General features: G+C 40.0%; 1 protein-coding gene across 1 annotated transcript; it reads right to left on the reverse strand.

Moving 5' to 3' along the window:
- Positions 1 to 105: 105 nt before the first annotated feature.
- LOC120522250 (zinc finger protein 2-like) lies at positions 106 to 5,912 on the reverse strand. The gene is made up of 2 exons (XM_039743312.1): positions 5,480 to 5,912; positions 106 to 536 (listed from the first exon to the last, which is right to left on the reverse strand). The coding sequence occupies exons 1-2, from the start codon at positions 5,892 to 5,894 to the stop codon at positions 106 to 108; spliced, it is 846 nt and encodes a 281-aa protein (XP_039599246.1). The 5' UTR covers positions 5,895 to 5,912.
- Positions 5,913 to 14,137: the final 8,225 nt, after the last annotated feature.

Below are 14,137 nucleotides of genomic sequence, written 5' to 3' on the forward strand. Positions count from 1 at the left end.
TCCAGTGTGTATTCTTCTGTGTCTCTGAACAGCTTTTTCTTGACAACAACTTGCCACAATCTGGACAACAATGAGTTTTTTCTCCTGTGTGGACTGTTCTGTGGTTCATAAGATTGCATCTACTTCGGAAAGACTTACCACATTCTGGGCAACAATGATTTTTTCTCCTGTGTGGATAGTTCTGTGGTCCACAAGACTGCATCTCTTTTGGAAAGACTTACCACATTCTGAACAGCAATATTTTTTTTCTCCTGTGTGAATCTTCATATGTTTATTAAGAGAACTTTTTTGTGTGAATTGTTTGCCACATTCCAAACATTTTTTTCCAGTGTGAATTTGGATTTCTTTCTCCACTTTCTGTCTATCAGTTTTGATGGCTTCTGTCTGTGTTACTCCAGTAGCTGGGAGAGAACTGCACTGCAAAAAGGATGCTGTTAGGCTCTCTGATGTTCTTGCTGATGTCTTTATACCTTTCTCCTTGTACTGAAGAGAGGGCTGACCAAAGGAAGGTGGAGAGAAGCTGCCATTCTGTAAATCTGAAATAACACAAACATTTTAACTGTATTTTCCCCTGAGACCTTTACCCAAGGAGACTTAAACATTTGAGACAATTGGTTATATTTCTCCTGCTCTTCGAACTGAAGCACAGACAGGTCACATGACTTACTCATGGTCACAGCGTCAATAACAGAATTTGAACCTGCAACTTCAGTGTTTGACGTCCAAATTCCTAAGCACTACCTGCCCTTAAAATAAATGAAACTGTTCAAGTAAAGTGGTGGCACACTGGCTGGCGTTCCTTCCTCACACCGAGGTGCCGTTTATGGTCTGGCCACTCCGTGTGTGGTCTTTACATGTTCTGCTGTTGTCTGCTCAAATTCTCCACCTTTCTCTTACAGTGGTGTGAAAAACTATTTGCCCCCTTCCTGATTTCTTATTCGTTTTGCATGTTTGTCACACAAAATGTTTCTGATCATCAAACACATTTAACCATTAGTCAAATATAACACAAGTAAACACAAATGCAGTTTTTAAATGATGGTATTTTATTATTTAGGGAGGAAAAAAAAATCCAAACCTACATGGCCCTGTGTGAAAAGTAATTGCCCCTTGTTAAAAATAACCTAACTGTGGTATATCACACCTGAGTTCAATTTCCGTAGCCACCCCCAGGCCTGATTACTGCCACACCTGTTTCAATCAAGAAATCACTTAAATAGGAGCTGCCTGACACAGAGAAGTAGACCAAAAGCACCTCAAAAGCTAGACATCATGCCAAGATCCAAAGAAATTCAGGAACAAATGAGAACAGAAGTAATTGAGATCTATCAGTCTGGTGAAGGTTATAAAGCCATTTCTAAAGCTTTGGGACTCCAGCGAACCACAGTGAGAGCCATTATCCACAAATGGCAAAAACATGGAACAGTGGTGAACCTTCCCAGGAGTGGCCGGCTGACCAAAATTACCCCAAGAGCGCAGAGACGACTCATCTGAGAGGTCACAAAGACCCCAGGACAACATCTAAAGAACTGCAGGCCTCACTTGCCTCAATTAAGGTCAGTGTTCATGACTCCACCATAAGAAAGAGACTGGGCAAAAACGGCCTGCATGGCAGATTTCCAAGACGTAAACCACTGTTAAGCAAAAAGAACATTAGGGCTTGTCTCAATTTTGCTAAGAAACATCTCAATGATTGCCAAGACTTTTGGGAAAATACCTTGTGGACTGATGAGACAAAAGTTGAACTTTTTGTAAGGCAAATGTCCCGTTACATCTGGCATAAAAGGAACACAGCATTTCAGAAAAAGAACATCATACCAACAGTAAAATATGGTGGTGGTAGTGTGATGGTCTGGGGTTGTTTTGCTGCTCCAGGACCTGGACGGCTTGCTGTGATAGATGGAACCATGAATTCTACTGTCTACCAAAAAATCCTGAAGGAGAATGTCCGGCCATCTGTTCGTCAGCTCAAACTGAAGTGATCTTGGGTGCTGCAACAGGACAATGACCCAAAACACACCAGCAAATCCACCTCTGAATGGCTGAAGAAAAACAAAATGAAGACTTTGGAGTGGCCTAGTCAAAGTCCTGACCTGAATCCAATTGAGATGCTATGGCATGACCTTAAAAAGGCGCTTCATGCTAGAAAACCCTCAAATAAAGCTGAATTACAACAATTCTGCAAAGATGAGTGGGCCAAAATTCCTCCAGAGCGTGTAAAAGACTCACTGCAAGTTATCGCAAACGCTTGATTGCAGTTATTGCTGCTAAGGGTGGCCCAAGCAGTTATTAGGTTCAGGGGGCAATTACTTTTTCACACAGGGCCATGTAGGTTTGGATTTTTTCTCCTAAATAATAAAAACCATCATTTAAAAACTGCATTTTGTGTTTACTTGTGTTATATTTGACTAATGGTTAAATGTGTTTGATGATCAGAAACGTTTTGTGTGACAAACATGCAAAAGAATAAGAAATCAGGAAGGGGGCAAATAGTTTTTCACACCACTGTATATGTGAAAGACAGGCCTGATCTGATCAATTGATAACAAATCAAAATCAGCCAATTTTCACTCCAAATGACTTGACTGATGATCAGAAAGTTAGTGTATCTTAACAACTGATCTAGAATGATAAAAACGTATGCTAGTTCCAACACTACCAAAATAGAGAAAAACGTCCTCGCCAGTCTAACTGTTTTGTCTTCCTACAAGAGATAACAAATTGGTGGTTTGTAATATTTCTGTAAAAAGAAGTCAGTGATGGAGGATTCTCTGCTAACACTTTCAACAATACAAACTTTATTCAGCATCTGAGAAGTCAACACAAAGGGACTGGTGTGAAGAACGAGTGGTTCAAAGGCTGAGGTGACCATCAAGCTTAGTCTAGCTCAGTCGCCTACTCTCACTCAGCCTCCAACAATGGCAGCACTTAGAAAACTCAACCTTATAATACTGACAGCAAGAACGCCAAAGACTTACTGTGACAGCAAAAAAGTGGAATTCGTAAGCCTGGACAACAAGCCACTTTCAGTTAGGGAAGATGTCACCTTCTAGATCATTTATATCCACAATTCTATCTGACAGTGCGTGTTTATTCACGGATTTATTTGTATATAAATTAAACAGGCATTAGATGTTTTGACTAAAATCTCTTTGATTAGCCTTTCAGTGAATGTGTAGGTAGATGGGAGGAAAGGGATGCAGAGTTCCACTGAGCTGGTAGTGAATATAAATCGTTATCAAGAGGACGTCGATTAGTTAGAAATTGTAATCAGCCCACTTATTTGTTTGTTGGGTAGAATGGTACAAGCCTAGTTTTTAGACCTAAATAAAATAATACTAATTATGCATAATAAGCATTGAGTGTGAATAGTCACTACACAGTTATGAAATCTATAACACATTAGTATCATAATGATTTTTTCACCAAATTAAACAATGGTACAAAGACACATATTTCACAAATGATTGCAAATCACAAACACATAAACTGCTTAGTGCGGTGTCTCGAGCACATAGGCGACTCAGAGTGACAGACGACAGCCGAGAGATCCAAAGAAACTTCCTCACCAACAGAACTGCAGAATGCATGAAGAAATTGTCAATAAAGATAAAACGATATTTGAGTCAGCAGCATCAGAGGTGAATCTTTATCTCTGTGAACCTCATACCACAAGAGATGCTGGGCCACTGGCTTTCTGGAGAACCAATAAAAGTCGTCGTCCTACCTGTGCCCTCCTTACACGAGCGAGGATAGCGAGGGTCTGTTCAGTACGACAGCACACGTCGTGGATGACAGGAGGACCAGACTGTCCTCAGAACATGCAGAGAAAATTATATACTTGGATGAGAACCGAGGCGTTCACGAGACTGTGTTGTTTTCTTCTTGTCGGAGTAGACAGCTACAAATATCTAACAGAACATTTTATTTGATTAGAAATATGGAGTATGATTAAGACATGTCTTTAGTATTTTCCAGCTTGTTTTTGTTCCATTATGTGTGCATTATGGGTAAATGTTCTTTGTGTATGCTGTATGCAGTAGCACTTTATTATGGATTGTGAAGTTTATGTATGGCTGAAATTACATTTATTATTTAAAAAAAATAAAACAGTATTATTATTATTATTAAAGGGCGGTATGGTGGCGCAGTAGGTAGCGGTGGTGCCTCACAGTTAGGAGACCTGGGTTCGCTTGCTGGGTCCTCCCTGCGTGTAGTTTGTATGTTCTCCCCGTGTCTGTGTGGGTTTCTCCCACAGTCCAAAATCATGCAGGTTAGGTGCATCGGGGATTCTAAATTGTCCCTAGTGTGTGGTGTACTGCTTTGGGCTGGCTCCTGAGGTTTATTTCCTGCCTTGCACAATATCTTGGCTCCAACAAACCCCATGACCCTGTAGTTAGGATGTAGCGGATTGGATAATGGATGGATGGTATTATTATTATTGATATCAGCAGGTCCTAATGGAATGGGTGATCAAAATCAACTCTAAAGACTCTGGTCAGAGCCTTCCTACCCAATAATATGTCTGAATTTGGGTTTTCTGTTCTAATATGTAATATATGCGAGGATATTTACATCCTCTAGAACCTAATCTGGCCTAAGATCTAAACATACAAATATATCTGCTTGTGTTAGAGGGGCACAGTGTTTAGCACAACTGCTTTATTGTTCAGGTGTCCTGGGGAAAACTCCTGTCAACATTTTTTTCTACATAGGGGCTGCAAATGGTGTTTCTGGTTATTCTGGTTCTTCCCCTCATCCCCAAAAACATGCAGGTGAAGTGGAGTGGTGACTCCAAACTGACCTGATCTAACTGTGGGAGAAAGAAGAGCCCAAGATCATCTCCAAGGGAAGATTTCACACCACTGCCAACTTCTCCAGGCCATGCTGCCCCAGCAAGTTCAGGCCGAGAGCAGAACACAAGATGCAGAAAGAAGACCCCGAGACCCCCTGAATGTCATCATGGCTCATACAGGTAGCTCTTGTCACTGTTAACGTCAAAGTGCGAGATTCCCATTAGAAAGATGAGGCACATATTAGGTGGGCACTGGCTTGAGCAAATTCACTCGTACTTAGTGCAAAAGAGTGAGAATTTTATTCTTATTTCTTTTTCTGGACATTTCTGACTTAACTGCCAGAAAAATTAAGAAATATACATGTCTAACAAAATATGACTTTTGATATTCTCACTGCACGTAAACCGATGTTTGAATATCATACATCACAGCTTCAGTCAAAGCTTCATGATGTTCAAGTCATGCTGAACACTTTAGATTTTTCCTTATTCATCCAAGTTTTTCTAACTTATCATTTATTAAGTAACCTATTGTTTGTTATCATGCACCTGAGCAGTTGGTCTTTATCCAAGTTCAATTAACCGTGTCTTCCACTTTCATTTCAATCTTCTAAAAACATCAAATCAACCACTGTTAGAATTTATAAATGCTCTCTTTCTTTTATATTTAATCACATTACTCACTTATTCCAACACTCCCAGGTGACTCTTCTCCTTCTCTCCCATTTCCCTTGGTGATTTTCTCTTCAGACTCTGATAACTCGGATTTCAGCTCTGTAGAATTCTCCTGAGTAGCCAGTTGTTCCGTATTAGTGGACCAGGGCTGTAAACTGGATGGAGATTCTTCACAGACATCTTGCTTGAAAATATCCTCAGTTTCATGTTTTTGAACTTCAAGACCAATGGAGAAATCATTCAAATCCTCAGCTTTAATGGTAACAGTCACCCACTTGCACTCCTCTTCCTCTTTAAAAACTGAAATATTTTCTTTGTGATCCTCCAGCTTCACACACACAACCTCTGGTGTGAGACGATCACAGTCCTCTTCTTTAATGTCCACCGTTCTTTCATCCATGTCATCTTCTGTGGCAGAGGCCATGCTCTGTGGGAAACTCGTCTCTCTCTTTAAGTGTCTTCTCTTCTCAGATTCACTTCTCACATGGACAGCCCTGAGCTGGAGGCCATTAGACACCTCAGTGTATGGCCCTGTGAAATGGGAAACCCTGTGAAAATAAAAGTGGGAGAATTAAGTTCATAAAGTCAGTAAAAATAATGAGTACACTTCAGGGTCACAGTGCCCTCCATAAGGTTTGGTTCAAAGACACATTTTTCTTGATTTCCTCCTCTGCCTCACAGTTTAAAATTACAAAATCAAACAATTCAGATGTGATCAAAGTGCACTACAGACCTTCATTAAAGGGATTTGCATACATTTCAGTCCCACCATGTAGATATGACAACACTTTATCTACACGGCACCATCATGTTTGGACACAGCAATGGCAGGTCTATTAAAGCCGTCATATTTAGGGCTTTGTTGGATATCCTTGCTGGACTTCAACTGCACATTTGGAGCTTCATTCTGTTAAGTTGTTATATTCTATATCTTATATATGTGCTCCTATTTGTGGAATTACGGGACTGCATCCTGACAGGGAGTAGGATATTCAGGGTTTGAGGAGGTTATTAGTGATGGTGTGTTTTAATGGGAGAGAAGAATAAAAGGTGTGTTGCTAAAATCAAAGGTGTTGTGTTGTTATTAAAGTTTAACATTCGTTGAAGAGGACGGCTGCTAATTATAGAATCCTGCTTGCATTTGACAAGAGAAAGGCATACGAGAGGTGGAAAAATGAAGATCTTTAAAAACATCCTAAAAAATGGCAGGGACACTTTTAGATAATGAAAATGACAAAGCAGTGATGTTTAATTAGCCAGTGACTCTTGAATTAACCAGCTCTGCTCATTACTGTGTGAACATCTCAGATAAAGAGATAAAAACGATGAGCATTGTGAACGTGAGAGTCTCAGAAACCAGGAGTACAGGAGAGAAGCAAAACACTTTGTTAAACTTCACCTCCAATGTGGACCTCCTTCACTGGACTGATTAAACAAACTGCTTCATTGCTCAGGAATCAAAGAGGCAGAGTGGGCCTCCTTACTTAAATAAATTGTAGAGAATTGTAAGACTCGCCTGAAATACGGCAAACTCAAACTCAGAGCAGCTGTTGGTTTGCTGCTAGCCTGTGAATACAATGAAACTGCGGCTACAGACTGACATGAAACGTCAAACAGGAGTATGAGGTCTTCACCTCACTGACATTTTCACACGTTTCAGTGCAGGAAGTGTTGTAAAGACAAAGAGACCATCAGAAATTGTGACACAATTCATTCATTCGTTCTCAGATAAGAGTACATGGAGCTCCTCAGAAACTACTTAGTGATAATGGTGGGGAATCAGAGAGAAGGCAGAGAATTTTAACATTAAAACAAAGACCACCGCTGCATACAGTCCCTGAGGTAATGGACTACCTGAGAGACACAATCAGTCACTCACAGAAATTATACAGAAAGTGATAAAGAATATTGGATGTGACTGGTTAGTGCCAGATTAGCCACGGGCACTACTGGTAAAGAATACCATGCACAATATTTATGGGTACAGCTCGTTTCAGCCGGTGTTTGGCGAAATCCAAATCTTCCTAGTGCTCGTGGACAGAACACCCGCCCTAGAAGGCACCACTAGGGGTGTGTCAGTGGAGCACATATTCTAGCGCTGGACACTCTAAGAAGAGCATTTACTGAATACGAGTGTTCAGACCGAATACAGAGCACTCCAGAGACAGGTTAATTCAGAAAATGATAAATCTGAGACAAAGTGGACGACAAAAGAGTGGACTGTGCAGAATGGAAGGGACCTGCAGATGTCACTGGACAGGGTGGATTTGTGAAATGTGTCAGATGTGGAGGTGCTCTTAGAAGGGCCCACCATTCTAGACTACGTAAAGGTGACAATCGACATACCACCAGCAGTGAGAGAGATGAAGAGAGAGATTAATCCAGCACTACGTCAGATAATGAAGACACTGGAGATGAGAAGGAGACTCTAAACTCTTCAGTCTCGTAGAAGATGTTGAAGTTGAGTAAACTCACGAGTTAAGACTAAGTCATTGTGCTTGTCTAAAAAAGGGGCAAACTGAGACATGTGGACAGAGATGGTGGCATACAGATAAAGTATTAGATTGGGCTGGCAAAGCAGAAATTGGTATAATTTACAGTTTACTGATCCTGACAGCACTGCTGACACAGAAGGGTCTGTCGGCACATCAAGTGTGGATAATCTGCAAGTTGAACAAGAAACTAACGAACTGCGACTATGGGAATTGTGTGTGGAAATACGGAGATATCAGCTGAGTCAGCAAAACAGGAAGAGATAAGCAGGTGGGAAAGAAATGGAGCATCTGAAGAGGTGGAAAACCACAAGATGGATATGTCCTTTAAAAAGAGACTTCAGCAGGAATCGTATCTAAAGACCACCTAGTGGCACGAGGGTCTGAGGGACAAGATAGGAGTGGGCTCAACAGGGATTCACCAACATGGGAATCATAATCTGCTCACCAAGGTCTCTGAGGCAGCACTGCCACTTTAAACAATGAGGACAGACAGTTGAGTTCCAGCCCATAATAGTAGAGTTGCGGCTCAGCAGCTTTCACACATTTTTTATGGCTTCATATGGTCCGACACAAACAGCCCAAATAGCTTTGCTCTGTTCTTCATTTAACACGGCCATCTCTAGTATGCTAAAGAAAAAGTACATAGAAATACTGAAAGTAGTTACAAAGGATAAAATATATTAAATAAAACAATACTGTTTCAAATATCACAAAAATGTACTCGTAATGCGATGCCAGCTGTACATTTTACTGTATCCTTCCAGCAGCACTAGCTTGTGTAATCTTTGTATTTTTATTTCCCATTAACACTAGAATTACCAGAGCCTACGAAAAAAATCGTAAATCCGTCCCACCTTAAATCACTTCTTAAAACCATTCTCACCTCCCCAGCGTCTTTTATCATCTAAATGTGCTGATAAAAGAAAAGCTGCAAGTAGCCAGCCAGGACTGCCTCCGTGGTAACTCTTGGTAGCGAGAACCAATCGGATCGCTCTCCGCTACCAAGATTCTACCAAGAATTGAAAGCACGGGCCAAACGCGGCCCGTATCGGCTACCAAGAATTGACCAATCGCGACCTGTTTCTCCTACCAAGAATTGACCATTCACAGCCCGTTTCGGCTACCAAGAATTGACGAATCACGACTACCAAAACTCGGAGAGGGCGGGCCAACCTCGTCAGTTAATGTATTCTGCAAAAGCTTGTTTGAGTCGGCACACAGACAAAGAGTTGCTTTTTGAACTAAATAAAAACAAGAGGCTGGTATGCTCTTTTTTTTTTTTTAATAATTAACACTAAATTATGTTCATAAAGCAGACCTACACCTTTAATACTCAGAGGAGTCTAATCATGCTGTAGAATAGCGCCTAAACATATAAGTGGTGTGTATGCTTGTTTACTAGAACACATATAGTTATTTTGCACTAAGTATATAAACATTTCTGTAATGGAAGGATTTTTCTAAAGAGAGGGGGGGATCAAGAGAGCAGATGGGCGTTGGTCGCTTCAGCGCGAAACCCAGCTGCATTACTAATGTTTTGGGAGAAACAGCCGGGAATGTTCTAAAGATACAGCCAAGGTTATGCTGACTTGTTTTTCACTTCGAGGGGCTTCACTACGCAATTCTTATTTTTGTGTGCCTTTTGGTACCAGACGCCGTCTCCGTCAGGATAAAGGGGCATGCTGACTTGTTTTTCACTTCGAGGGGCTTTACTGTACACAGCTCTTATTTTTGTGTGCCTTTTGGTACCAGGTGTCGTCTCCATCAGGACCAAGTGCAAAACAACACCCCGCCTGTGGAAAGGTGTGTGTGCTGAAACTAATCACTTCTGTATACACTGCTTGCACGTAAGCCGCTTTGGGCAAGGGACGCTCAATTAGTATATAAGGGAAGGTTTGCCCTCAGTTTCTTTGGAGGCTCAACCGTGGGGACTGCGCACCGCCCGGTATTTGAAAGGCACATGAGTTGGTCCTCTGACAAGACTGACAAGTGGGCCCCCTCAGTCTACTGGTCTAGGATGATGGCTCTGGGTCTTTTTATATGTCTGTAAGTATTGTTTTGTTTTGTATGTCTGCATTATATGTGTTTGATTATTATAATTGATTAAGTAAATAAAATAGAAGTATTGGACCTCTTCTCTCTGATTCTTTGCCTACTTATGTTCTAATCCCTTGAACCATTTTCCCAAATCAAAACATTTTGGCTTAATGAGGATGGGATTTTGGGGAATCTGGTAAAATATTGAACTATTAAGTGAGGCAAAGGAAATCAGAGATGTTTAAGAAGAAGGATAAAGACCCTGGGGAAGCTCCTTTACCTCTTCCCGGCTGGGAGGAAACAGTATGAGAAGACTGCGCCAGAGAATTGAGATGTGGGGGGGGGATCAGCACAATATTGGCAGAATTTGAATCCCCCCAACACCAGTGAATGTACGAGCTGCGCTTAAGAAATGTCAAGTGTCTGCAAAGAAACCCATAACGGGCTTGCAGACGCGGGGGTGGGTTTTGCTAACTGCAGTTAAGAGTCTGGACGGCTTGGTAGATGAAAAAGAAAGGGAGATTAATAAAACGCAAATGGACTTGGTGGGTGCGTTAGGACGGGCCTCGATGGCCGAATCCCAGGTAGCTGTATTATTGCCGCGGGTACAGCGGGCCGAGGGGATGACTGAAAAGGTAGCCTTATGCATAGCCAAGGTGAATGCGAAAAAGATGATTATAAAGAAGTTAGATGAGGAGGCAAGTGAGATAAATACCTGGCTAAACATTTGCGAGCAGCTAGCAGTACACGTAGCAATGTATAAAGAGAATACCACACAGATTAAGCAACGATCGCTCAGTGTTAAAGTGTGTGCTTTGATTTCGGGGTCTTTTGACCCTGAGAAACAGGAGATAAATGCAGGAGAACTTAGTTTGTCACAGATCGCTGCACTCTCATATCTGCTTGCTGATAAGAGAGCCGCTTTTGTTGAAAGGCAAGGACACGCAGCTCTTATGCTGCACGCCGGAGCGCAGTTTATAGCAGAGCAGATTGCAGCGGAGACAGGAGGCAGACACTCAAGTATGCTGGCGAGTGGCTTGCAGCAAGCCAAAGTGAATGCGAAAAAGGAAAATTAAGCGATAGAAAATGAGTATAAAATTATCAAGAAAGCATAATTAACGTAAATATAGACAATTAGAAGAAGTGCGAGCATTTGGTAAATTAGGAAAGTACTATAATAAGAATTCGGATAATTAAAATGTGAAGTTTTGAAAGGGTTAACTTGATTCAAAGAGTTGTGCTTCATGTTACTCCCTGTTAAAAACAATTTGAGTCGTTTTTACAGTCTGATAAGTAAAGCAGCCTTCAGAAAAATGTAGGAGGATAGCACCAAAAAGAATAACAAGCGTTGAGAAGAATATCATGCACGAAAAAGGAAAAGTGCACTGTATTTAACTTCAAAGGTACCTGGCGCCGCTAATGTCTGTGTATGTGAATATGCCTGTGCTGAACTTATTCAATGTGTGTGCCTGTATACTATGTGTATGCCTGAGCATTAATTGTTCTCTGTGTGTGTGTAAATATGTTTGTGCTAAAAATGTGTGAGCGTGCCTGTTACTTGTTCTGTGGTGCGTGCGTGTGTTTGGAAGTAAGAAAGCAAAAACATGGAGACTTCTGGGTAATGTAGTTCGATTAGGATTTGCTGAAGCTGCCGTGTGCATATAAACTTCCAGAGCTCTGAGTAAATATGAGTTAAAATAAATAATAAGTGATAATAAGTAACAAAACTGAGGTAAAGTTGAATGTGTTAAAACAATGGTTTGGGTGATTTTGTGTATGTTATATAGTGTATTAGAGGGATCCCTATGTGTGTATGTTAAATAGGTTTCAGTGTGCTTAAAAGAATGTGTAAAAATATGTGGTGTTTGCAAGAATTAAATAATTGATATTATTATGTGTAGGAATGTGAATGCAAATGTTGAAATTAAAAGAGCTCTTATTTCTAAATTAAAAAAAAATATGAACAGGTGGTGTAAAAAGGTCTCGGATTAAGCATATTATATGAGCACCCCTTTTATTTGAGTACTGGCCAGACTCTGATAAAAGGGAGGATTTGAATTAAAATGAGTAAATTTCGATTGAAGGAGACATTCTTTTAGCAAAATGAAGCAGGTTATTGGTAACACTCCTTTCAAAGCCTATGTTGATTAGTGCTGCTTAGAAAACAAAATTTACTGTATATTGGAGAGGCAGAGCACAAGGAAAGCTGCTATAATGTGAGGGTTACTTGTATGTGGTAATGAAGGTAAGTGTAAGTGACAATATGGTGTGCATTTGTTTAGTGATGGTCAAATGCGACAATGGTATGAAGAATGGCATGTGGCAGTATAAAAACAGCCAATGCCAAACTGTAAGTGAAAGAAAGGGAATAAGGAGGGTTAACTAAGAGGAAAACAGACTGTGCTCTTTGGAGTCAACATTCTGAAAAACGTGCAATAAAACATCTGGAAGATAACAATGAAAGAATGTGCAAGATCAACTGTCTTTGACAGAAGGTTATGGGGAAAAGAAAATCAGTGTATATAATTGAAGTAGATTTGAAGTATTTTCTTAGTTTACCTGATAAACAAGTGGGTTCTTCATTCTAAATATGGGTAGAAATGTGCAAATTTCTTAGAGGGCTTTATAGTAAATAAATAAAAACACATTTTACATTATAGGACATTCTGATATATTGATTTCTTTCCTCATTTCCTTTGTGTGTAATATTGACATGTTTGTGTGAAATACAGTGGAATACTGGGATCGCAACAAAACTAATGGAAGGCTCACTTTTATACATGTATAGAAACTTTAAAAATGAACACCTTGTGTAAAAAGAAAAATGTTTTTAGGACTTTGCATAACTGAACAATGGTTTGTGATTAGATACATGGGGGAAGAAATGTGGAGCCTGACTTTTTTGTTATTTAATGTCACCAAGGAAAAGATTAAGAATTTACCCGTCTAGATTGTGGATTTCTTTCTTGACTCTGCTTGATATGTTATGTTTAATTTTGTTTAAATTTTACATTTTGAAACCAGTTTAAATCTTGGAACAAATGCAGATAATTTGAATATTATGTCAATGTTATTGGGGCCAATTTTTGTAATGATTTATTATTGAGTACTTTTCCTTTTGCAATACATTGATTGACTTTATTTTAATAATGGCTTGGGACATGTTTTTTAATTGAGTGGAAATTGCAACCGCAGCCAAACTGGAAACAGCTATAAAGGAGGACTTGAACTTTGTGCTTATCAATCTAAATTTTTACTCTGACTGTTTAAAGACAAATTGACTTGGACAAGCACAGACTGGATTGAAAAGACTGTTTGTTTTACTGTTAGCAATATTTTTAATAGGGGTACCTCCAACGAAACAGACCTGACATCTTATGACATATTGTTTTTTGGATCCATAAGTAGCTACCAATGAAGAATTAATATGCTGACTATTTAAATGAGCATTTTTAAGTCTTTACATCTGCAGGTGAAAGCTGTTTTTTCCTAGTGCATCATAGAGGACAGCATTTGAAGTTGAACCAGAGATTGAGCTGTGATAAAGGTCTGCAGATAAACTAATTATCTGACTCCAAGGAGAACCCAGCCATACCAAAGAGGGAATCAGGCCATCGATCAGCTGACTACTGGACAACGCACCTTGATTCCAGTTCCAGGCATCATGGATACCTGCTGCCAAGAGCTCAACTATGCTGGTGATGTTTGAGCCCAAAAGATCATCGTGGATTCCGAATCATAGATGACATCTGCCTACTTGGGTCCTTTTTACCTGGGATATTGGACCCCAACGCCTGCTTTGGTCCTTATTAGTGAAGAAAATCTGTCACACTTTTACTCTGCAGGGCTCAATGTTCTTGCTGGAGCCTGCTTTGATTGTCCACTTGTTTGACAAATAGCAACATCTTTGAAATGAAAAGTATTTGAACCGTGAAGTATGAAAGATATAGAAGGGAAAGCTAATTATTTGTAGACAAAGCAGAATATAGGGATTCCTAAATAATATTAATGGGAATACTATATAATTTGTATTTTTACATTTAATTAATTGAAAAGAATAATAGTAAGCATATGGGATTACACACATGACTAGTATTTTGGGGATAAGGGACACATACTATAGGTCAGAACATCC

Source organism: Polypterus senegalus, unplaced genomic scaffold, assembly GCF_016835505.1.
Source record: "Polypterus senegalus isolate Bchr_013 unplaced genomic scaffold, ASM1683550v1 scaffold_3807, whole genome shotgun sequence".
NCBI lineage: Eukaryota > Metazoa > Chordata > Cladistia > Polypteriformes > Polypteridae > Polypterus > Polypterus senegalus.

Coding starts and splice junctions, on each gene's coding strand:
- LOC120522250 (XM_039743312.1), bottom strand. CDS start 5,894: ATGGCCTCTGCCACAGAAGATGACATGGATGAAAGAACGGTGGACATT. Junction 537..5,479: donor ACCTGGGAGTGTTGGAATAA/GTGAGTAATGTG, acceptor GTGTTATTTCAG/ATTTACAGAATGGCAGCTTC.